This window comes from Lethenteron reissneri, chromosome 56 (genome assembly GCF_015708825.2).
Source record: "Lethenteron reissneri isolate LAM-NWPU_2019-01 chromosome 56, ASM1570882v1, whole genome shotgun sequence".
Lineage (NCBI taxonomy): Eukaryota > Metazoa > Chordata > Hyperoartia > Petromyzontiformes > Petromyzontidae > Lethenteron > Lethenteron reissneri.
This window is the reverse complement of record NC_083834.1, coordinates 10,010,938-10,035,806: the sequence shown is the minus strand read 5'-3', so window position 1 is coordinate 10,035,806 and position 24,869 is coordinate 10,010,938. Positions and strand designations below refer to the sequence as shown.

The window sequence follows — 24,869 nt, the reverse complement described above, 5'->3', positions numbered from 1 at the left end:
ACCGCACACACCGCACACACCGCACACACCGCACACACCACCCACATCACCCACATCACCCACACCGCCCACACCACCCACACCACCCACACCACCCACACAACCCACACCACCCACACCACCCACACAGCCCACACCGCACACACCGCACACACCACCCACACAGCCCACACCGCACACACCGCACACACCACCCACACCGCACACACCACCCACATCACCCACACCACCCACACCACCCACACCACCCACACAACCCACACCACCCACACCACCCACACAGCCCACACCGCACACACCACCCACACAGCCCACACCGCACACACCGCACACACCACCCACACCGCACACACCGCACACACCACCCACATCACCCACACCGCCCACACAGCCCACACCAGAGAGCCAGACTACAGGGGGGCAGGATAGGGCGCGACTGTGAGGGTGCCGTGGCGGACGAGACGAGGGTTCTGTATGGGATGAGGTTCTGTATGGGATGAGGTTCTGTATGGGACGAGGGTTCTGTATGGGACGAGGGTTCTGTATGGGACGAGGGTTCTGTATGGGACGAGGGTTCTGTATGGGATGAGGGTTCTGTATGAGATGAGGTTCTGTATGGGACGAGGGTTCTGTATGGGACGAGGGTTCTGTATGGGACGAGGGTTCTGTATGGGACGAGGGTTCTGTATGGGACGAGGGTTCTATATGGGATGAGGGTTCTATATGGGATGAGAGGCAAGAGCAGGCGAGTCAAGCGCCCTGCGGTTTCAGATCTTCGCTACAAACGTCACTTCTGCACCAACACAAACAGCAAAGTCACTCAGAAACCTCCTCGACATTGCTCCCCTTCCACGTCGTAGCTGCCGCCCTATCAACAATTACAACACGGTCGCGTAATGCTTGCAGCTACCAGTAACAACATCTTTGAGCGTGCGGCGAGTGTCTACGCGTGCACCTAGCCTGGCACAAGCGCCGCCGCGGGGACATCACCGCCACTTTGTGACGATGTGCATGCGCGTGCATTGTGTGTAAGTGAAGATAAGGTGGGTAACTCCAGTCCAACCCTCGGCAGCATATACCGAGTGGAGCTTTACACTAGACGCGGGATCTGTGTGCGTGTGTGTTAGTGCACTGCTAAAGGGATCTGTGTGTGTTAGTGCACTGCTTAAGGGATCTGTGTGTGTGTTAGTGCACTGCTAAAGGGATCTGTGTGTGTGTGTTAGTGCATTGCGAAAGGGATGTGTGTGTGTGTGTTAGTGCACTGCTTAAGGGATCTGTGTTAGTGCACTGCTTAAGGGATGTGTGTGTGTTAGTGCACTGTTAAAGGGATCTGTGTGTGTTAGTGCAGTGTTAAAGGGATCTGTGTGTGTGTGTTAGTGCACTGCTAAAGGGATCTGTGTGTGTGTGTTAGTGCACTGCTAAAGGGATCTGTGTGTGTGTTAGTGCACTGTTAAAGGGATCTGTGTGTGTGTTAGTGCACTGCTAAAGGGATCTGTGTGTGTGTTAGTGCACTGCTAAAGGGATCTGTGTGTGTGTGTTAGTGCACTGTTAAAGGGATCTGTGTGTTAGTGCACTGTTAAAGGGATCTGTGTGTGTTAGTGCACTGTTAAAGGGATCTGTGTGTGTGTTAGTGCACTGCTAAAGGGATCTGTGTGTGTGTTAGTGCACTGTTAAAGGGATCTGTGTGTGTGTTAGTGCACTGCTAAAGGGATCTGTGTGTGTGTTAGTGCACTGTTAAAGGGATCTGTGTGTGTTAGTGCACTGCTAAAGGGATCTGTGTGTGTGTGTTAGTGCACTGTTAAAGGGATCTGTGTGTGTTAGTGCACTGCTAAAGGGATCTGTGTGTTAGTGCAGTGCTAAAGGGATCTGTGTGTGTTAGTGCACTGCTAAAGGGATCTGTGTGTGTGTTAGTGCACTGCTAAAGGCAACTCGAATCTTTTGAGCAACGTATTTCGGAAGGGCATCACGCGTGCTAAAGCCCCGTGATACTATAGTGCAAGCATTTCAGTGATTCCATATTCTAGACAAAACAACTTCCAGGGTCCACAAGGGATCGGGGGGGAGGGGGAAATGCCACCGGCGTCGGAGAGACGTCACTCAACCACTGGGAGGTCGTGGAGTTCAAATCCAGGTGAGTTGTGGATGCAGCCCACCGCGATTGTTATCAATTTAACAATCATTATAATTAAACAATCATTATAATTAAACAATCATTATAATTAATCATTATAATGATCGACATCGTCGTCACTGTCATCATCATCGCCTTCACCATTATCGATCATCATAACACCGTCGTCGTTGTCGCCATCCAGTGTCGATAAAATTATTAGCACCAAGTTCGTGGGGAGTTGAGAATGGGTCGTCCTGTGGATGGACCGGACACCCGTCAGTGATAACGTGGAATGACCGCTCGCTTCGCACAGAGTAAGTCGACGTATGTTGAACTTCTTTTTCGCACCGCACGTAGCCGACCGTGCTGAACGGAAGAGGTGCAGGCGGGAAACGACAACCAAACGGAACACAAAGAGGCAGCTGCAAATAACGCAACGGTGAGTGGGCCCGTGTGTTACATTACCGATCGAGTGGCAATGCAGCAGAACTTACAACGCTGGCTTCAATCCCTCGATTCAAAACAAAATACGTAACGTTCATCATTGTAATACTGGCATAGCATTTATTGCAATCTCTACACTTCTCGCTCTATTTTTTTGATCCTCGCCATAGGAATGTGGAATTTTCACCACTGGCTAACGCTGAAGGCCACACGCACGTGCACAGAGCCCATTCTGTCGATGCAATGATGAACGATGGCCCCCCCACACTCACCGGAGTGGTCACCACACCTCACCACGCCGGTGAGTGCGGGTTGATGAAGGCGGGGAACGCATAGAAGTGCAGTCCAACCTCTGCTGCTCAGCCGCCCAGCCCTTTTTAGTCCGTGTAGGAGTAAAGGCGCTGCCCCGCAACCGCTGGCTCACGCCACCGCTGGCAGGAGGGCCTCGGCTGGAGGGAGCTCCAGAGGCCCTCTCGTGGAGGGTATTTGGCCTACTCTTCCACGCTTCTCGCCCCACAAGGTGAAATAGAAATCAATTCCGTTGATGTGCAGCGTCTGTAGGTAGTATGGCTCTGTGTGTGTGGATTTGATGAATAACTTATAACGGAATTTACACAAGAATGCATATGGCTGGTCCATTATCACGTACATTACCACACAAAAATAAAAAAACATCAAAACATACTTTTAAAAAATACCTTTAATACTTTAATCGATACCCATAGTGCATCGCAGAAGAATAGCGCCACCCTCGAGGGTATTTTGGCCTACTCTTGCACACTGGCGAGGCCTTCTGGGAAGAGGCGAGGAGTGACCCACGCTTCACTCCACCCGGCACGATCCACCTGCCCACCTCACAACTGTGGCGCAGCCCATGTGCTGCACACCGGCTAGGAGATGTTCATTACCTCGCCTGGTATACAGGAGATTGTGGGTTCCATCTCAACCCAGACGCCTGCTGTATATTTGGAGTTTGCGTGTTCTCTCTCCCTGTGGATTTTTTACTGGGACCTCTGGTTTTTCCCTCCATATTTAAAACCAACATCACACGTTTAGAGTATTTGGCTGCTATGGATTTCCACATTTGCCATTTCGTTGAGCTATCATTTGTGGCCAGGTTGCTGTTGTGGGCCTCACCTGGTCAAATACAACATCTTTTTTTTAGTTTAGAGAGTTTTAGCTGCCATGCCGGAGAGAACCAGCGGACCTCCACTGTGCTGCTCAACGTGACGGAACCTCTGTGGCAGCAACGTCCTCCTCTTCACCTCGCAACTGTGAGGAAAATAAGTTCAATTCCCATACAGGACGAGGCTTCTTAATCACCATCATCATCATCGTCGTCGTCGTCAGCAGCGTTAGTCCAGTAAGAGGCTGCAGGGGGTGAGTGCTTGAGTTGACGAGTTCCTTTAAACACGGACAAACTGGGCCCTTCCATAGGAATGAGGAATGTTGCCCCCAGTGGCCCAAGATCATTAATGTTCCTTTTGAGCTCTTGCGTGTAAGCGTTGCTAACACCGTTGATAAAAAAAAGTTAAATTCAGCAGGTCATGAATCGCAGAATTCCAGTTGGAGGTTGACTAAGCCCATCATCATCATCATCCCTCGAGGGTCAACAAAATTCAGTAACAGTCTTTGACTGACCCCCGTCACAGGAACATTGAATTGGAACTGCTGGTTCAGGGCTGTAAGCAGATATGGGGGTGTGTCCAACGCCTGTCATGTTTTAAGCACGATGATTCTTTGCCACGTGTTTTTTTTTGCACCCCATTAATACATTTTTTTTACAAAAATTTTTTTTTTACAAAAAATGTGTCTTTCACGTGCCAGTTTGGTCCAAAAGTCTCATCCCACCATATAAAAATATGCTCATAAAACGTGAAGATGAACATGGCAATTTAAAACCACCGATTCAACGCTCTTCAGCCTGAAGCATCGCGATTTCGGGTAAATCAACCTACGAAGCGCTAATCTGCAATCTTGCAAAACCATCGCCATTTCCCTTCCCATGATCCTGTGCGTCCTTCTCCACGTCGGACTGCGCCACCTTCCCACCATCCCCGGGGCGAGCGCGCCCACCACGACCCCCTCCCGACGGCGTGGACCATTCCATCGCTCGCATCTGCACCACCACCGTCGCCACCCCGCCGTCCCCGCCGTCCCCGCCGCCGCCGCCGCCCCCCCTCCTCCTCTCGCCGGGCCGCGGCACTTCGCCCGTCGCGACGGGGCGGGGGGGGTCGGGGCGGAGCGCGACGGGCACCGCCACCTCGGGTAGCGGGGCACGGCCGGAGGCGGCGGCGGCGGTGGAGTTGGGGAGGGGGGCGTCCGGAACGAGCCGGTCCAGCGCGGCGGGGAGGTACGGCCCGAGAAGGCGCATGTGCTCGGGGCAGCTGCGCACCTCCCTGCATATGGTCTGGTAGAGTCCGGCGCAGCTCTGTCTCACCGCGGCCATCTCCACGGTGAGGAGTTCGCGCTCGCGGATCGCGCGCTCGCGCTCCGACACCTGGGAGGGGTGAGGGGGAAGCGGCGAGGATGGCGATGGTGAAATGTGACGAAGTTCCCCCGTGCAGCCTTGACAGACTGTTGGCGCAAGTGCGGATAGCGAGCGGCACCGACGTTTGTTCTTGATACACTGCCGCTCCCCCACACACACAACAACAACAACTGCCATTCGCCACTAAGCGGCGGTGACACCCCTACGACGCTTGTGCCAGGCCATGTGCACCTTGAGGCCATGTGAAGTGTCGAACGCCCGCTGGCAGGTCACGGGGCAGACCCAGCAGGTGCTACGGGTCGACTGACTAAGATGACTGAGATGACTGGCTGATGCACCACCTGTGCCCCCTACTCTGCCACACACACGCACACAGCTGATCTTTGCCCTGATAGTGCAGTGTCTTTGTGCCGTTCGCCTTTTGGCGTTCTCTGCTCTGACACTGGCGGTGAGACTTGGCCATCAAGAAGGCTGCTGCTGTCTGTGGTGTAGGGCGGTCAGTTTCAAAGACAGCGCATCGAATATTGTCGAACATCTTAACACCTCCTCTTTAATTGCCAGAAAGGGTAAAGAATACATTATTCTTGTTTTGTTCATACTTTGATACTGGCAGAACGGTCCAATTTTTTACACTTCATCTTATGTGATGTTTACAGAGAGCCTTCACTCAAGGTGCTGAACGTCGTTTCAAAAGACGGTGGCAGCACAGGAGAATAGTTTAGTTGGCAGGGGCGTGCAAGGGTAGAGGGGGCGACTCAGGGACCACGGAAGGGCGATAGGGGAGGGACGGGAAGGAGTGGAGGGGCGAGGGGAGGGGCGAGGGGAGGGGCGAGGGAAGGGGCGATAGAGAAGAGGCGAGGATTTAAGAGAGGAAGGGAAGGAGGCTAAGGGAAGGAAACTGCTTAATGTGCAGGGGCAGTATTGGGTCTATGGTGTACCTACACACACACACCACACACACACACCTACACACCACACCTACACACCTACACACACCTACACACGCCTACACACACACCTACACACACCTATACACACACCTACACACACCCCACACAGCACACACACACCTACAGCACACACACCTACAGCACACACACCTATACAAACACACTTACACACACCTACACACACCTACAGCACACAAACCTACACACACACACACCTACACACACACACCTAAACATACACCTACACACCTACACAGCACACACACCTACACCTACACCGACACACACCTACACAGCACACACACAAACAGACGCACCAGCTTGCGGATGTCCCCCTCGAGGCCGTTGATGCAGTCCAGCTTGCGCTTGCGGCAGCGCCGCGCCGCCATGCGGTTCTTGCTGCGCCGGCGTACGTCGTGCACCAGCTCCAGCTGCGCCGCCGACAGAGCGTGGCGCCGCAGCAGCGCCTGGAATTCGTTTCGCGACATCTCGGGCACGCCCGCCACGGGGAACGGCAGCGACACCTGACGCACGCACACACGCACACGCAAGCACACACACACGCACGCAAGCACACATGCACACCACGTGTGGCTTTAACAGACTGTTGGGACAAGTGCTGTTAGCGTGGAGCAGCCACCGATGAAGGCCGGCACGGGGCGCACGAGGGGGGTGGGTGGACAGCACCACGCCCGGCCGCCTTTGTCTCTCCGGTGCCGATGGTTTTTTTTACACGCCGCGCCAGGTTACTCATTTGAGGCTGAGTGTCGGCCTAGGGGAGGCCCAGGACCGGTTCAGATAACCGCCGGCGGAGTTGGCCGTGAGCGAGAATCCAACCGGGGTCGTCGGGTTCGTAGGGCAGCGTGGCGCTAACCTCAATTTCCCTGTACAAGAATGCGAGGTGAACCGTACGGGTTGACAGGTGAGGGCGAGGTGTTAGCGCAAGGGTCAGGGTTCACGGTGCAGGAGGATTAACCGCAGGGCTGCTGTTAGCACAGCGTCTGGAGTCGGGGTTAGCGTTGGGGTTAAGGTCACGGGTAGCATTCGAGTTACATAGGGCTGGTGTTGAGATCCGAGTCGGTGTTCGTGTCGGCATCAAGCGCATGACGAGGGATTGCAGCCATGAAGGGTTACACGTGTCGGTGCACGGTTGGCGTCAGGGTTTGTGCTCTTGTTCGTTTCACGGTCACAGTCGGGGTTGGGCTCAGGCTTTGGGGTGGCTCAGGGTTATCAGACGGTCACCACATCGCGTGGCGCTTTCAGATGCGCTTCTGCGGCCGTCTGGAATGCTCTTCCTTCCGATGTTAGGAAGCCACTCGGAGCTACGCACTTTTAAATCGTCATCATCTAGATTGACAAACTGATTTCTTTAAAACGGCTTTTAGTGTTTAGTTTGTTGTCCTTCCCCCCGTACCTCTGATTAGCACGGTTGGCTACGCGCGGTGCGAAAGCAGTTTAACGTACACACAGACTCACATAGTCACTCACCCACACGCATAGTCACTCACCCACTCACACAGTCACCCACTCACATAGTCACTCACCCACTCACATAGTCACTCACCCACTCACACAGTCACTCACCCACTCACACAGTCACTCACCCACTCACACAGTCACTCACCCACTCACATAATCACTCACCCACTCACACAGTCACTCACCCACTCACACAGTCACTCACCCACTCACACAATCACTCACCCACTCACACAGTCACTCACCCACTCACACAGTCACTCACCCACTCATACACTCACCCATCCTCCGATTAGCACGGTCGGCCACATACGGCGCGAAAGGAGTTCAAGGTACACAGTGTGCGGGTGAAGTTTGGGGACCAGGGCTGGCAGCACAGCAAGCAGGGCGCAGGCTCACCTCCGGGCAGTCGGGTTTGGATGCGCACGAGTCACTGTCGTCCGAGTACGAGTCCTCGCCGGACGAACTGAAGGCCGCGCTGTCCCCGTGCACCGCACAGCCACCGCCCAATGCCGCCGCTATCGCCGTCGTCGGCGCGTGCGGCGGCTGCGGTTGCAGCAGCAGCGACGGCGGCAGCGGAGAAAGTTGCGGCGTCGGTTGTGTCGGTAGCCACGCCGGAGCGAGGGAGGAGGTCGCCGTGGAGCTGACGCGGAGGCCCAGCGAGCGTTGGAGGAAGACGGCGGCCGCTTCCATTTGTGGGCCCAGCACGGGGCACGAGGCGATGGGGGTGGCCGCGGGGAGACGCGGGGACAGAGACGCGGGGAGCGGCGAGGAGGAGGAGGCCGGGGCGGTGCTGCCGCTGGCGTGGCGGGCGGGCAGCCTGAGACCCAACACGGGAGACGGGCGGTGACACGGCGCTCGCACAAACACCCACGCCATCGTCGGCTCTCCGTGAGCCACGTTTGCCAAGTGAAGCAGGCCCAAGGGCCCAAACCGCGAAGCGGCCAGCAACCAACAGCACTAACTGAAGATGTAATAGATAAGAGTGTGAGGTGAATACCGTAGGAGGTTGGGTGACGTGCGAGGGAGGAAGCAGAAAGAGAAGTGGAGCGACCTGCAGTGTGGCGAGTGGGTGGCTGGTTGGGTGGTGAGTGGGTGGGTGGGTGGGTGAGTGAGTGAGTGGGTGGGTGAGTGAGTGGGTGGGTGAGTGAGTTGTTATGACCTGCAGTGTGGTGAGTGCGCACGGCGTGGATTAAACAGTCATCATCTGGTACACACCGACACCGTGACACGTGGAACGAGGCATCGTGCCAGGGAGCTTCTTCAGGAAGCGAACGAATGAAACCGAATTCGCTCACCGGCAGGACGTGGAGAGATTCACGGGAGAGGAGCTCGCGTCAGCGGTGAGCGCGCTCGGGCGACCCTCGCTCCTCGTGCCACTCTCCGCCCGCGCCCCTCCTCCCACGTCGCTGCCAAAGCCGATCCCGCCACCCCGACGCTCTCCTCTCTCTCCTTCACATTCCTGCTCGTTCCTCCTCTCCTCCTCTTCTTCCTCTTCCTCCTCCTCCTCCTCCCATGCGTCGTTCCCCCCCTCTCTCTCAGTCTCCTCCACGCGCTTCATGTCCAGACGCCCGACAAATCCGCGTCCGCACACGGCTCTGCTTGCGAGCGCCGGGCCGCGCCGGGAACCGCCGCAACGAGCCGGGAACCGCATCTCGCCTCGGTCGAGAGCCGCCGCCGGCGCCACCTCCCCGACGACGCCGGTCCACGCCGGGGTCAACGGCGGGTCGGGGCGGCACGGCGCGGAGTCGCGGGCGGGCGCCGGAGGCGACGCCCGGAAGCCGGCGCCCTCCTCTCGGCACGGCGCGACGTCCCTCGGCGCCGCGGCCGCGCGGTCGCCCGCCACCCCCTTCCTCGTCTCTTCGCTCGGGGCCCACCACCCCGACATGACGCCCCTGTACGCCGCGCCGTCCTGGTTGCTGCAGGCCACCTGGTAGCGCCGGTACTTTGGGCATGCCGGAGGCGGCCGGCGGTCGTCCGCGGCGAGGGGGGCGGCCGTCCGGCGGTCGTCGTTCCACGGGGCCGCGCCGCCGAAGCCGCCGAAGCCGCCGTCGTCGCCGCCGCCGAAATCACCGAACTCGCGTGAACCCCAGCCGCGTTTGAGCAGCGGGCCGGGAGCGGCATCCACATCCCGGCGCCGTTTGTCGCTGGCCCAGTGCGGCGACTCGGCCTCTGCTGGGCCAGCCATGCTGCTCGGTGAGGGGGCCGCGGCGACGACGGAGGTTGCTGCTGGCGGTGACGAGCCGCGCCCCGGGCTCCACCTCGAACACCTCCACGTCGCTGCGTAACTCCGCTGCGGACGCTTTATCATCTCTCCCAAGGCGGCCGCCGCCGCCGCCGGTGCGAATGGTGCTGACGATGACGCGGCAAGAGGTGTCCATGTCACGCAGCGGGCAGCGGAGGAGGGGCAGAGGCCCCCGCGGGGGGTCAAAGGCGTGAGCCGTCTCCGGCGGAGACCAGCGGCCCGCGGTGACCGTCTCCGCTCGCTTCGAGCGCCCCTCGTTCCAGCGCTCAAACGGGCCGGAGCTTTGCGGGGAGACATCGGCCGGTCGCCTCCAGCCTCGGCTAAAAACGCCGCCGCCGCTGCTGCCGTCACCTGGAGCAGAGCAGGGGTCGAAAGCAGCCCGAGCGGGCCTGGCTAAGCCGCAGGCTTGGGCCTTGCTCGGCTCTCCGTCATCCATGTGCCTCAGGCCTCCGCTACAAACTTTGCCGTCTCTGCTGCTGTTGCTGCCACCACTGCTGCTACTGCTGCTCGCAACTTTCTCCGGAAGAAAGCAGGGGAGGCGAGAGGCTTGAAAGGGCTCGGCTGGGCCGCAGGCGTGGGCCTTGCCGGGCTCCTGCCCGTCAGTCCTCCCCCCCAGCTTCTGCTGCAGAAAGCGGAAGCAAGCCTCCTCCAGGGTGCGGATGCGCAGCACGGAGGCCGTGCGGTGGATGTCCTCGTAGCTGTCCTGGCTCAGGTACAGCTTCCCCGTGTAGGCAAAGTGCAGGATCTGCTCCAGGCCTTTGACGGTGACCTGACGGAAACGCAGAGGTCGTGGGGGGGGGGGGGGAACGATCGCAGGTTTCAATGGACGCAAACGTCAAGGCCGTTTCTCGCTCCTTTCAAATGAGACGGGAGGATCCGGCTCTCTCGAATTCTCACCCCCTGGTGGAAGGTAAAGGTGACTTCCTTGCTCTCACACAACACTGTGGGGGTAGAAAATCCTCTGTTACGTGTTTTTTTATATTTTTTTGTTACCCCCAATTTTCATCCCGAGCGTTACATTTTATTAGAAATCTCGCAGAGCAGTGCGTCCCTCTGGGTTAGAGAAAGCCCACAGAGCCGCTGATCTCAGAGCTACCCATGTCACCTCTTCCATCCACACACTGGGAGGCAAACTGAAGTGTAATTAGTTTTTTAAATGTAAAGCTAATTTTTGTTTTTTCAATGCAATGCTTTTTTTGTGCGGTCGTCAGTGGTGACCGGGCTCCAACCAGCGACTCTCCGCACCTGAGCGCCTGGTTTAATCGCAGCTGAGGGGCTGTAGCCCGGGTTTGAACCCAGGCTCTCAGCATTGCTGGTTCAGCGTTATCACCTCGGGGTCATCCGATCACCTCAGCCAAATGAAATGTAACAACACCTGAAGCGTGCCCTTTTCTTTCCCAGTAAAACTTGAGTGAATCTCAGGACGTGTTCAGTCGGTAATGGGCAGAGGAGAAGGTGTGGAGCCTGTTCAGGAGCAGAGAGTCTACAGGTCTCTATGTGAGTATGTGGGTCTCTGTGTGGGTCTATGGGTCTCTGTTTGAGTCTGTCGGTCTCTGTGCGAGTCTGTGGGTCTTTGTGTGAGTCTGTTGGTCTCTGTGTGAGTCTGTGGATGTCTGTGTGAGTCTGTGGGTCTGTGTGTGAGTCTGTGGGTCTATATGTGAGTCTATGGGTCTCTGTGTGAGTCTATGGGTCTCTGTGTGGGACTATGGGTCTCTGTGTGAGTCTGTTGGTCTCTGTGTGAGTCTGTGGGTGTCTGTGTGAGTCTGTGGGTCTCTGTGTGAGTCTATGAGTCTCTGTGTGGGACTATGGGTCTCTGTGTGAGTCTATGGGTCTCAGTGTGGGTCTATGCGTCTCTGTGTGAGTCTGTGGGTCTCTGTGTGAGTCTATGGGTCTCTGTGTGAGTCTGTGGGTGTCTGTGTGAGTCTATGGGTCTCTGTGAATACAACAGCTCGATGATCTCGTCAGGGAACATCAAGCATCACACGAGCTCCGGTCATCCTCCGGTCATCCTCGCAGCAGTAGCAGCGGCTTTTGGCTTTGCCCTCGAACAAAGGCGGTGGTCACCGCATCGTGCGGCGCTTTCAGATGCGCTTCTGCAGCCGTCTGGAACGCTCTTCCTCCCGATATTATGAAGCTACTGGGAGCTATGGCACTTTTAAATCATCATCTAGGTTGACAAACTTATTTCTTTCAAATTGCTTTTCGTGTTTAGTTTGTTGTCCTTCCTCCGCACCTCCGATTAGCACGGTTGGCAACGTACGGTGCGAAAGAAGTCCAACGCACACGTATACATAGGCCGAGATTGAGCCCGCTAGGCGCAGCTGGGTGGACAGAGGCTGAAGCGAGATCCAAGAGACTCGCCCCACCGTGCACGTGAGGTGCCCCCCCCCCCCCCCCCGCTTGCAAGGGTGCTGCGGATGTCATCCAAAACAGACCCTTGTAGTTTTGTGTTTAACGTGTCGTTATTTATTGTCATTTCACACAACCTTTTCAAGTCATCACGTCAGGAGGTGAAATCGAACGACAACGAATCGAATCCCCCCCCCCCCCCCCCCACGTGACACCACCGCTGGGGCGGCACCAAAAAACAAAGACAAAGATCCTCCATGTAGCCTTAACAGACTGTTGGGGCAAGTGCCGTTAACGAGCAGCAGCACCTATGAAGGCCGGCACTGTGGCACACGAGGGGGTGGGTGGCCAGCACCACGCCCGGCCGCCTTTGTCTCCCCCAGTGGCGATGTTTACACACCGCACCAGGTACTCATTTGAGGCCGAGTCGACCGAGGGGGGGCCTGGGACCGGTTCGGATAACCGTCACCGATGTTGGCCGCGAGCGGGAATCCAACTCGGCTCGCCGGGTTTGAAGCACAGCGCGCTAACCGCTGCACCACCGCTCACCACCACCTCCACCGCCGCCGCCCTCCGCGCCGAGGGGGGGCGGCCGCATCGTTTGAGACGCGCAGCTCGGCGAGGACGTGAGGCGGTGGGCGGCACCGGGAGACTGCGAAGAATTTCCTGCTTCGGCTACCCATCACCATGGCTGCCTTCAAAACAGGATGTGTGTCTGTGTGTGTGTGGGAGTGGTGGTGCAGCGGCGAGCGCCTCCTTTAGGTCGACTCGGCCTCAAATGAGCACCTGGTGCGGTGCGTGAAAATATCGCCGCTGTGGAGACAAAGGCGGCCGGGCGTGGTGCTGGCCACCCACCCCTCTCGTGAGCCGTTCCAGCCTTCACAGGTGCTCGATAACAGCACTTGCCCCAACGGTCTGTTAAGGCTACACGGGGGCTCTTTGTCTTAAGTCTCTGCTGCTTACGAAGTTTTACTCCGTGCTGCCTTTCCAGACGTGTGACCCCCCCCACCCCATTCCAGGCCTGTGGAGCAACGAAGGGGAAAACTGCCAAGAGCCAAGTGGGAGTGGGTGGGGAGGTGAGGGGGGGGGCGAGGGGGGGCGAGAGGGGATTTACACTCACGGTACATTTCTTCTAGGGCCCCACGGTGGCTCTGAGATGTTAACTCCCTCGCCTGGTATACAGAAGGTCGTGGGTTCGATCCCGACCCTGACGCCTGCTGTATATTTGGAGTTTGCGTGTCTCTCTCTCCTCATCATCACGGTGGCTTGGAGATGTTAACTACCTCGCCTGGTATACAGGAGGTCGTGGGTTCGATCCCAACCCAGACGCCTGCTGCTGTGTATCCGGGTCATCTGGTTTTTCCCCTCCACAATTAACATTATGGCCGTTTAGGGTATTTGGCTGCTATAAATTTCCAAACAATAATTATTCACTTTGTTGAATTATAAGCCACTTCATTGAGCTATCATTTGTGAAAGCCCTGTCGCTTCTGAAAAATAGCTACGTAGCTCAGTGGGCCCTTTACACCTCGTAAAATAAAAATATATGTGCTTTTTTTTGTCATTTGTCCACGCAATTTTACTTCCGATCGCACTGCCGGGCGTTGTGTCTCTTGTGACTCTCCTATTCGCAAAACCCCTTCTTCGTGTTAAGAGGTCATCCCGCAGAAGCGGATGTCGCAGAACTGCCTCCCGAGGCAACTCCAAATGACCTTTGGTCCACGCAAAAAAGAAAGAACACCCCCTCACTTTCCAATATATGTCTCTCCACAAGATAATGCAAGTTTTGTCTGTTTTTTTTACTTTTACATCTCCATTAGCCACATGGCCTGCTGAGAAAGCAACTCATTGGCGGCGCCGCCGCGTTGAACACGCGAAAGCTCTGGACCGGGTTTTTTGACATTTGGCGTATCACCGGCAGAATCGGTCTTTCTTGAAGCGACGTTGGTTTGACCGCCAGCTGTTCAATCGGCAAAGGACACTTTCACTCATGAAAGGGTCCTAAGGTGGCACAAAACTTCTACAATGCCACAGCGTAGCCTGGACCACACGATAGAGGGCAGCAGATAACCACGGGCTCCCGATATGAGAGTAAATGTTCGTGTCATCTGATACAGAAACAGAGACGACAACAGACCCAGGACTTGAACCTTGAACCCAGGCCACTTGGTGGCAGTGCTGGCTCAATGTTTCCAACTTGGCCTTTGTGAACCCCTTGAGAGAGAGACACCCAGACCCAGGCCTTGAACCTTGAACCCAGGCCCTTTGGAGAGGGCTGGCTCAGTATCTCCGACACGGCCATTATGAACCCCCCCCCCTAAGAGAACCACCCAGCCCCGGGGCTTGAACATGGTGACCTCAGCTCGGCAACCCACGGGCGTGAAGTTTGTGTTCCGTGCGGTGATGACGTGCGAGATGGATGGAGCATCCCGCGTCCGTGAGGATGAGACACGCCGCGGTGTTTTGCATCTTTGCCAAATTCTCAGCCCCGATTTTCCTCTCCCCCGCCCGCCCCCCCGGCGGCAAAACCCGCGCCATCGCAGAAAAATCCGCGGCAGCTCGCAGACCAGGTCTCACCAAACATTTGCCAGATTTTTGTTGTTGTCAAATACAACAATGGCCATTCACGTAATAATAATGCTAATAATCTGTTTTTTCGCTAATATTTATTTTGGAAAAACAAGCTATCATCACAAGGAAGGCGCTGCTGTGTTTGACAGACGGGTTCACGGCAGAGGGCGATGTCGCGATGTGATTTTAACCAATCCAGTCATTTCTGCGGCCTTCAATCTCTTAGAATTGAGCAAATCTTGCCCGTGACGCTGCCACACGTGGCTTTACGTCTGTCAAGCGGCAGCACGGGATGCTTGCTGCGAAGCGGACAGCACGTCGCCCCTCGGCACCAACCAGGGCGGCCGCATGGCCTCGAACAACGAGCCCCTGCGACAAGCGCCAACCGCTCCGCGGACGGCCGCACTGCCCAACGGGAGCGGGTTCACCGCTCGCCGTGGAGGTTCGTGGTTGGAATCGGCCGCCCGCCGATTAATGCTGCACGGTTGGCTACGTATGGTGCGGAAGAAGTTCAACATACGTGCACACATACGTAGCCGTAAAAGTCTGACGACGTGCCTTCAGTTTCACTCACGGAGCGAATCGGAGGGTGCAAAGAGATTCGGCGGTAATAAGTATATACCGTAAAAACAAAGTTTTTCACTAAAAATCCTTTATATGCGTGGCAGCGAACTTAATATAAAGGATTTAAAAATATATTCGCCTGTGGAGGACGCGGGGATCGATCCCGCGACCTTTGGCATGGGAAGCGAGGGCGCTACCAACTGCGCTACTCCGCCACGGCCTGTGGAGGGGTTACGCTCTGGGCTCTTACACTCTGACGTTCAGCCAAAGCCATGAATGCGTTCTATTTGAATATATGTAAAATAAATTTTTTTTGCCTAAAAAGTGTAAAATTTTGGGAATTTTTTTTCACGAACAATAATTGTCTGGCACAACGAGTCTGTGTGGAAAATGTCAGCTCGATTGGATCACGGGAAGTGGGTTAAAAAACGACCGAAAGATTTGCACGGTCCTAAGCAAGCAAGCAAGCACGCAAGCAAGCAAGCAAGCACGCGAACTTAACATAAAGGATTTAAAAAGAAAAGCGGTCGAACAGATTCCGTTCCTGAACGGGAAACGTCGAGCCGTGTTTTCCAGAATCGTGGACAATTCCCCACGGAATCGGTGGGACAATTTCCCTCCTCGAATCGCGAGGTCGGGGGGGGGGGGGGGGGCGCGTGGCGTGAATCCGTTAAGACAAACACCTCGCTCGCCACAGGACGGTTTAAAGAATGGCGCAGCAACAACAACAACAAACTCGACGACTTCCCGGATCGCGGCAGTAACTTCAAGCGGCGGCGGTGACTGAAGGTGGTCTGGGTGACTATTTAGGCGACGTCGTCCAACTCTCTGATGCAAGTGAAACAGTCACCAGATTTGTACGTTTCGTACGCACTTCATTCTCGAATTCGAGCGCCGCGCGGGAGATTCCGGCGAATCTCCACGAGGCGGGCTCCCCGATCGACTCTGCGGAGAGATCCACTGCTGGATGAAGGGGGCCGAGGGCGCTGTGCGTGCAGTCGGCCAACTGTTCCGTTGTCGACGCTTGCAAGGGGGCGGGGGGGGGGAGGTTTGGGGTTAAACCTGGCGGGAGGCCAAAGCCAGCGGTGGCAGCGGTGGCCTCAGGAAGCCTGACTCACAGGCCGCCCAACTCCCACACTCGCGAGGCCGCTACCGCCACGGCCCCCCCCACTCCACCCACCCCCCCCCCTCCACATTCGCCGTTTCTCATGCCGGTTTTCCCTCCCAGATGTATTTCCGTATTTTTGTGTTTATACCCTTTAAAACAAAAAGTGTTTTTTATTTAAGTTCAAATCTCATTGCAACGCCTAAAGTCGCATTGTTTGAAGCAACCTTCGATTCCCATCTCACGCGTTTTAATGACTCCAAATCGGTTTTGTTTACTTTTCTTGGGTCGTTTGCCATCCCCCCACCGAATAGGTTCTTGTTCACTAAAATTAAAACTTCCGTTAATTACCTGCCCTGTATAATAATTCAATTAAACTTGAGGTTTTTTTTTGCCACTTAAGGGCGAAGATTCGCCAGTCTCAGCCCGGCAGGCCGGCCCTGGCTTCATGCCGGCGGGTGCACGGTGTTACGACGCCAGTGGACGTCACAAAGCCCCCCCGTGGCGTTGTTCTAAGAGGAGGCCCCACGTTTGCAAGCCAGCGTCATCGTCCAAATCTGCCGATTGAAAATAAACAACTCTTAAATTCCTAATTGGGTTACGGCAATTAGCAACATGGTCCCCTGCCGTGAAACTACTCCAGGCTGCGCGTGCGCAACACAGCGCCTTCCTGATAGCCAAATGTAAAAACGATTTGATAACTTTTTGATTTGCAGAAGAGACCTGGATGCCACAATTACAGTCACCTCGACTCCCCTCCACCCTCCCGCGTACCTCGGCGGGGAGGTTGAACGTGCGCACGTCGGGCGGCCGCTCCGTCGTCGTCGCGCCGGAGCCGGCGGGAGAGGCGGCGGCGGCGGCGGGCGGGAGCGCCAGCGCCGCGCGGAAGAAGTCGCTGCACGCCGCCAGGACGGCGCAGTGCGCGGGGAAGCGGCCGCCTCCCGCGGCGACGCTGGCGTCGCACAGGCCGCCGGCGGAGGAGCCGGCGCTGGCCGCGTCGCGCCGCTGCTCGTCCAGCTGCCGCAGCACGTCGGCCGCGTGGCCGGGGCACTCGTACACGAAGGCGGGCGGCGCCGGCGCCGGCGACGACATGACGTCGCTCCCGTGCCCTGCTGGCGCCACGCATGGGGGGAGAACGCGGTCAGGCGGGGGGGCGGCAGCGACCCGAGGGGCGCGACTTGGTGCAGGCGGCGCAGCGCTGCGGCCGCTCCGCTCGCGCTGCGGCTGCCCAAGGGGCCTCCACGGACAAGAGGCCGCCTCTCGTGGAGGGTGTTTGGCCTCCTACCTCTGACGTACGTTGGGACTCCTTTTGCACCATACGTATCCAACCTGCTATTCGCCGGCACGAGTGGAGCACGGTTGGCTACGTACGGTGCGAAAAAAGTTCAACGTACATCTTAAACTGGCTGACAAAGATCCCGATTCTCACTCTGACACAAGCACATCAATGGGCGAACCCTTACACTGGACATCACAGGCTTTCTGAAGTACACTCCACCGCACAGTATGAAGGTGTGTATGTGGAACTTCTTTCGTACCGTACGGAACCAACCGTGCAAATCGGACGCACGGAGGAAGGACAACAAACTAACCACCAAAAAGCAGTTTTAAAGAAATTTGTTTTCAAATCGGTATAGTGGTGTAGTGTATAGTGGTGTAGTGTATAGTAGTGTCGTGTAGTGTAGTGGGTAGTTCAGAGTAGTATGTAAGGTGTAGTTTATGCATGTTGAACTTCTTTCGCACCATACGTAATCAACCGTGATACTTCCTGCACGCTCTGGTATTTCATGCACCTATGCTACAGGCAGAGCGATTCTGCCAATCCACTGCTGGATGAGGGCCTCCCTAACGCCGTGCAGCACGTCAAGGTCGTCTGACCGTACTTCAACACACGAGGGTTCGTGGACGCAGGGAGCGTGGGCAGTGGGGGGGCATAGAAGTACGGCACAGCAGTGGGCTTTGCTGCATTATTGGTCTGCTGCATTCCACGTAGCTAAAGCCGGAGCAGCAGCAGCAGCAGTGCCGGATTATCCTAGTAGCAAAAGTAGCTACATACGCTACAGGCCCGCACTAGCTTAATCCGGCACTGAGCAGCAGCCGACAGCAGCAGCCTGGCGTGCATGGTGACCGCACGCCCCCGCACGCAGATGAAGCTAAAGTTCAGGGCCCCAAGTAGCTCAGGCCCCCCCCCCCCCGGATTCATGGAAAAAGCATTGGAAAAAGCAGATATCAGCTCAAATTGAAATCCTAACCAATAAAACACCCAACCACAAACCCCTAATGCATCTCTCTCACCCCTGTCTTGTCTCCATCTCTCATCTGCTATTTCTCTACATCGCTATCTTTGTTCCACATCTCTCTCATCATCTCATCACGGTGGCGAGGAGATGTTAACTACCTCGCCTGGCATACAAGAGCTCGTGGGTTCAATCCCGAACCTGACTCCTGCTGCTGTATATTGGGAGTCTGTGCGCTCACCCTTGCATTGCTAAACTTCCCTGAATCACACCGCACATTGTCTAGGATGGCCAAGTGGCTAAAGAAACGAGGGCCCAAGTAGTACGCGGCTCTTTTAAGATTGTGATCCTAAAGGTCAAGGGTGCTGGGGTGGTTGGGAGATGTTAACTACCTCGCCTGGTAAACAGGAGGTTGTGGGTTCGATCCCGACCCTGACGACGCTTGCTGCTGTATATTTGGAGTTTGCGTGTCTCTCCCTCCCCGTGGTCACGTGGATTTTTCTCCGGGTCCTCTGGTTTCCCCCCCCACATGTAGACTCAACATCACGCATCTAGGATATTTGACTGTTGGAAATGTCCACGTGACGATGAGCCACTTCGTCAGGCTATCGTTTGTGGTGGCCGGGTCGCTGCTGAAAAAGAAGCTGCATAGCTCAGTGAGGCCTTGCCCGGTAAAAAAAGAAAAACAGTTTTCGTTTTCAGTTGTTTACACCTCCATCTCTCGTCCACGTCTCTTCTGTTATCCCACTCGGGGACAGCACCCCCACACTGGATCCATCCAAAGCACCATCATCCACAGGGCTCGACCCGGCTTGGCTCTCCACATCCGACACGGTTGGGATCGCGCATGCTCAGCGAGTTCCTTCGCAGGCGCAATGACAACGGAGGCGACGAGGAAGCGGTGCGCCCCACGCCACCCCCCACTGGCGCTGGTGCGTGTACGCACGTGCGTGTGTGCGTATGCGTGTGTGTGTGCACGTGCGCGTGTGTGCGCGTGTGTGCGCGTGTGCGTGTGTGCGTGCGCGTGTGCGCGTGTACTCGTCTTCTGCGCTGTGCCCCACACGTTTCTATAACTGCCCGGGAAGCGGCCGCCGGTCGTTGTGTGTTGTTTTTTTTCTTTTCGCGTGGGATGTTTTCGGGTTCCTATACAAACCACGAGGCATTTAAAAGATGTATATGACTCACGCTGAATCATTCTCTCGGCCGCAGAACTACTCGGAAGTTCCAAAAGCGCCGGCGCTTGGCGCGGAGAGAGAGGGAGCGAGGGAATGAGCGGCGAGAGAGACCGGCACGCCCTCTCCATCCATGCGGCTCCATCTCCCTCTTGAGGACCCAACAACTGAGAAAATGCTCTCGACTTTAACCTCGAGAACAGGCCGCTGTGGCATCCCCTTCACGGAACACCATCGCCCATCTGAACCTGTCGCGTGCTCGCCCACCACCCCCAAGCCCCCAAACCGATCAGCGTAACTGCCCCGCACGCCCCGGTATCCGCAACACGCGCTGGGGGTGTCAACGGTCACTTCGTGAGACGCGTTCGCGTATCCGACTGTCCAGTGCTCGCTGAGCCGCGTCGGCTTCCGGTTGCCGAGCGAATACGTTATAAGGTGGCACTCATTACACACAAAGCGCTCGCCACAAATGAACCACAACACCTCGAGGATCTCGTCAACGAGCATCAACCATCACGTGACTCCGGCCATCCTCGCAGCGGCGGCTTTTGGCTCAGCAATCGAACGAAGGCGGTGGTCACCGCATCGCGCGGCGCTTTCAGATGCGTTTGTGTGGCCATCTGGAATGCTCTTCCTTCCGATATTAGCAAGCCACTGGAGCTACGCACTTTTTAATCGAGATTGGAAACTCATTTCTTTACAACTGCTTTTCTTGTTTAGTTTGGTGTCCTTCCCCCGCACCTCCGATCAGCACGGCTGGCTACGTACGGTGCGAAAGAAGTTCAACATGCATCTCCCCACCCTCCCCCCCAGCGAGTCGGATACGCGACGTTGCCGCATTCGACAGGGGAGCTCTGGGCGGTTTCCCGGTGCCGTGGTTACCCAGCGTACATTTGCCATCGCGTGTCCCCCCCCCCTGTCTGTCAAAATCCACTGCTGGATGAGGGCCCGGTTGAGGGGTTAGTTGAGCACAACTTAACCGAGCCGGCCAGCGCAGGATTGGCGACGGCAGGGGGAGCACAGACGTGGGAAGCGTAGAAGTACAGGCCAACAGACTCTGCTGCCCGCCGCGTAGCCCCACCAGCGCCGCAAGCCGCTAGTGCCCCGTCAGGCGTGGTGGTCGCCCATCGAAGCGCCGCTATCCGTGGCTCAACGCTGCTTTGGCTTCCGAGATGTGGCGAGATGGAGATGGGGCACAGTGTGGTGCGTTCCGGGCGCAGGTTGATCGCACTGCAACAGCGCAGCGCTGTAGCCCATCCACAATGGAGCCGCGGATATATTTGAGTCCAATCACGTCAACGCGGCAGCGCAACGGTTCAGATAAACGCTGGCCATACGCGACCGCTCCGTCCGCAACGCCTCGAGCGGGCGACCCCAGCGGGGGGTGGGGGGGGGGTGCTGCAGCGGCCGCTCTCGCGCCGCGCGACAAGAAGCGCCGGTTGGACTCTCGTCGCGGGCGACTGTCTGCGTCGGGATTCTCTCCCGGTTCTGATACGTGGCCTGGTGCTGACCCCCAAAAACATCGCCAACGCTGAACAATTCCCTGCAGTTCATAATAAACGTTTTTGGGTTAGATCGCGTTATCTATAAATGTGTCGTAACCCTCCACCACCCGACACGGCTAATCAGTAAAAAAGTGTCACGTTGACAAAAGACAAATAGTTGTGGATTCACTCTTCAACACACCGGTGGGCTAAAGTAGTGAACTATTTGTCTTTTGTCAACGTGACACTTTTTACTGATTGGCCGTGTCGGGTGGTGGAGGGTTACGACACATTTATAGATAACGCGACGCGATCTAACCCAAAAACTTTATTATGAATAATATTGGTCGCGAAAGCCTACGTGTTAAAATTCCCTGCAGGTTACTCGGTTGGTATCACACAGAGCAGCAGCAGAAGCAACCGTAGCAGCAGCAGCAGAAGCAGCAACAGCAGAAGCAGCAACAGCAGCAGAAGCAGCAACGTTGCCACCCTTACTGGGAAATCTGGGCAGGGCCCTCCTGAAAACGAGTCGTGAGGCTCGGTGTGAGGCCATCCCGAAGTAAGCGGAATAACAAAAACTTGTTCAGCGATTAGTGCAAATAACAGCACAATCCTATTAGCAAAGAGCACAATCCTATTAGCAAACAGCACACCCTCTTAGCAAACAGCACAATCCTATTAGCAAAGAGCACACCCTCTTAGCAAACAGCACAATCCTATTAGCAAAGAGCACACCCTCTTAGCAAACAGCACAATCCTATTAGCAAACAGCACACCCTCTTAGCAAACAGCACAATCCTATTAGCAAAGAGCACACCCTCTTAGCAAACAGCACAATCCTATTAGCAAACAGCACACCCCTATATGCAAACAGCACACACTATTAGCAAATAGCACACCCTCTTAGCAAACAGCACAATCATATTAGCAAACAGCACACCCCTATATGCAAACAGCACACACTATTAGCAAATATCACACCCTCTTAGCAAACAGCACAATCATATTAGCAAACAGCACACCCCTATATGCAAACAGCACACACTATTAGCAAATAGCACACCCTCTTAGCAAACAGCACAATCATATTAGTAAACAGCACAATCCTATTAGTAAACAGCACACCCCTATATGCAAACAGCACACCCCTATATGCAAACAGCACACCACTATATGCAAACAGCACATCCTATTAGCAAACAGCACACCCTATTAGCAAACAGCACAAAACTATATGCACACAGTGCACACTATTTGCAAACAGTGCATCCTATTGGCCAACAGTGCACGCTATTAGGAAACAGCAGACTAACCTGCAGCAACAACAACAACCTGACCTAACAGAGGGGGGGGGGGGTAGTGAAAGTTAGTCGGTGACCGTGCAGTACAGTAGGGCGTGCATTGTGAGCGCTGCCAAGCCAAGGGGTTGGCGGGGGGGGGGAGACATTCCCCGCATTGTGCCCAGTCACGCCCGGATCGGCCTGCCCACCGTGAGCCCCCCAGTCACGTGGTGTGGGGATTCTCAGCATGACTTGTCAGAAGCGTTGTTTGCTGTCCCTTGTTGGCAATGGTGGGGGTGGTGGCGGTGGTGGCGGTGACGATGGTGGGGGTGGCGGTGGGGGTGGTGATGGCGGTGGTGGTGGCGGAGGCAGTGGGGGTGGTGTTGAGGATGAGTGGGTGACACAGGGATCGCTATCGCCGGTGTGAAACCAAAACCACAATCTGAAAGGGATTGGGTTTCACGTCGGGTTGTCCTCTCGCCCTGATGGATTCCTGTGGGTGCAGTGGAAACCGTCCCGACCGCCTCAAGTGGCACGGGTGGCAGGCAGGGGGGGGGGGGCACCCGTCCTGGCGGCCCCTGGGGGCCCTCCTCTGGGTGAGGACGGGGGCAGCAGCTCCCGTCGCCCCGAGAACTTTCTAGAGAACTCTTCCTTGGACGTCGCAAGATTGTTCTGTCTGTTGCCTCATCGAGACGTTTAATCGTGATGACACCCCTCCTCTGGTGATATTGTGAGATATCTTTATCTCCTTCTTATCCTCCTCACGATGTGGGGTGCCACGAGTGGTGAGATGTTAACTACCTCGCCTGGTATGCAGGAGGTCGTGGGTTCGATTCCGACCCTGACGCCTGCTGCTGCTGCTGTATATTTGTATTTTGCGCGGTCTCCCCGTGGCCGCGTAGATTTTTCCTCCGGGTCCTCCGTTTTTTCCCTCCACATTTAGAATGGACGTCACGCATTTTGGAGTTATTTGGCTGCTGCTATACATTCCCACGTGCTGACGAGCCACTGTGTTCAGCTATCATTTGTGATGGCGATACAGCTCAGTGGGCCCTCACCTGGTAAAACAAAACATACTTCTGATAGTTTGTTTGGACAGACAGCCCCGGTGACTTTGTCTCCCGAGTTCGATTATAGAGGCAAGTTAATCAGTCAGCCGTGACCCCACCTTGGGACATCCGAGTTGGGATGACCGTGTGTTTTTTGTGGCTCCGTGCGAGCACACACGCACACACACACACGCACACACACACGCACACACGCGCACGCAACAAACTGCCAACTCACGCCGAGAATCTCTCTCTCCCGACCTTCCGCGTTCCAGGCCAGCTGCGTGGTCTTAAGAGAAGCGGCCTCCCAAATGAAGACACCGGCCGAGGGTCACCCGGGGGTCAGAGCGCCGCCGCGGTCGCCGAGAGGCTGGGTTTGAATCCGGGTTTCACCTGCTGCGATGGTTACACACGCGGGTTCCCCAGAGGGTCTCGGCCCGGTTGCCCCTGGGTGTCCTGGTCAGCCAGGAGGGTTCGGCTAAAAGAGACGGCAACGTGGTTCAATGTTGTCATTGTGGGTGAATGTCAAGCCAGGGGGGCGGCTTTCCACCACACCGGACTCGCGATCCGGAGGTCGCCGGCTCGACTACATCGACACGGTGGGGGGCGAGGTTCTGGAATCCCTCCACGACCCACCGCCGCCTCTGTCCACCCGGCGGCGCGAACGGGTGGACAACGTTCGACCGGCAGGTCACGTGCGCGGTGGGGTAAACCGTGGGCGCTTCCGCCTCCATCAATGGTGGTTCTCGTCACTCAGTTTGGTGCGACGCAAGAAAAAAATCGTCCGAGAAAATATCATGCCTGACCCAGGTCTCCCGCGCCTGCCACTCCTCGATGCTGATCCCTTGAGATGTCACCGTGGCCGCACGACACCAACGCGGCTTGGCTCGACTACCGCCCCGCTCAAACACGTTCTCTCTCCGGCAAGGCGCGTGGGGAACGCCTCCCGACTCGGGCCACGATCACCGGCGTTACACGGCCAGTGGCAGCGGCGGGAGGGGAATCCGTCAAGCCTTGAGATAGCGGCGGAAATTCCACGTTCCTATGCCATAACCCAAACATTATCTAACCCTACCACTAAACCTAACCCCAGCCATAACCTTAACCATAGCCCTACAACACTGACCCTACCCATAGCCCTACAACACTGACCCTACCCATAGTCCTACAACACTGACCCTACCCATAGCCCTACAACACTGACCCTACCCATAGCCGTACAACACTGACCCTACCCATAGTCCTACAACACTGACCCTACCCATAGCCCTACAACATTGACCCTACCCATAGTCCTACAACACTAACCATACCCATAGCCCTACAACACTGACCC

The 24,869-nt window shown here is 56.1% G+C and overlaps 2 protein-coding genes across 5 annotated transcripts in view; both read right to left on the bottom strand.

The window, feature by feature from the left end:
• Positions 1–329: 329 nt before the first annotated feature.
• Positions 330–9,655, bottom strand: LOC133357048 (uncharacterized). The gene is made up of 4 exons (XM_061574789.1): positions 8,776–9,655; positions 7,877–8,297; positions 6,316–6,522; positions 330–5,057 (listed from the first exon to the last, which is right to left on the bottom strand). Exons 1-4 carry the CDS (start codon positions 9,363–9,365, stop codon positions 4,512–4,514), a joined length of 1,764 nt encoding a protein of 587 aa, XP_061430773.1. The 5' UTR covers positions 9,366–9,655; the 3' UTR covers positions 330–4,511.
• Positions 9,547–24,869, bottom strand: part of LOC133357049 (zinc finger and BTB domain-containing protein 7A-like) — a 51,720-nt gene continuing 36,397 nt past the window's right edge. For 2 of the 4 annotated variants that reach the window (XM_061574790.1, XM_061574792.1), the window contains exons 2-3: positions 17,086–17,423; positions 9,547–10,491 (exon numbers count right to left, since the gene is read on the bottom strand). In XM_061574790.1, the coding sequence (XP_061430774.1) occupies positions 9,547–10,491; positions 17,086–17,403 (1,263 nt within the window). In that variant the 5' untranslated portion in view covers positions 17,404–17,423. Of the gene's footprint in view, positions 10,492–17,085; positions 17,424–18,940; positions 19,002–24,869 lie in introns of those variants that run through there. The other 2 variants (XM_061574793.1, XM_061574791.1) reach the window with 2 other exon arrangements.

Coding starts and splice junctions, on each gene's coding strand:
- LOC133357048 (XM_061574789.1), bottom strand. CDS start 9,365: ATGTCGGGGTGGTGGGCCCCGAGCGAAGAGACGAGGAAGGGGGTGGCG. Junction 8,298..8,775: donor AATCTCTCCACGTCCTGCCG/GTGAGCGAATTC, acceptor GTTGGGTCTCAG/GCTGCCCGCCCGCCACGCCA. Junction 6,523..7,876: donor CCAAACCCGACTGCCCGGAG/GTGAGCCTGCGC, acceptor TGCGTGCGTCAG/GTGTCGCTGCCGTTCCCCGT.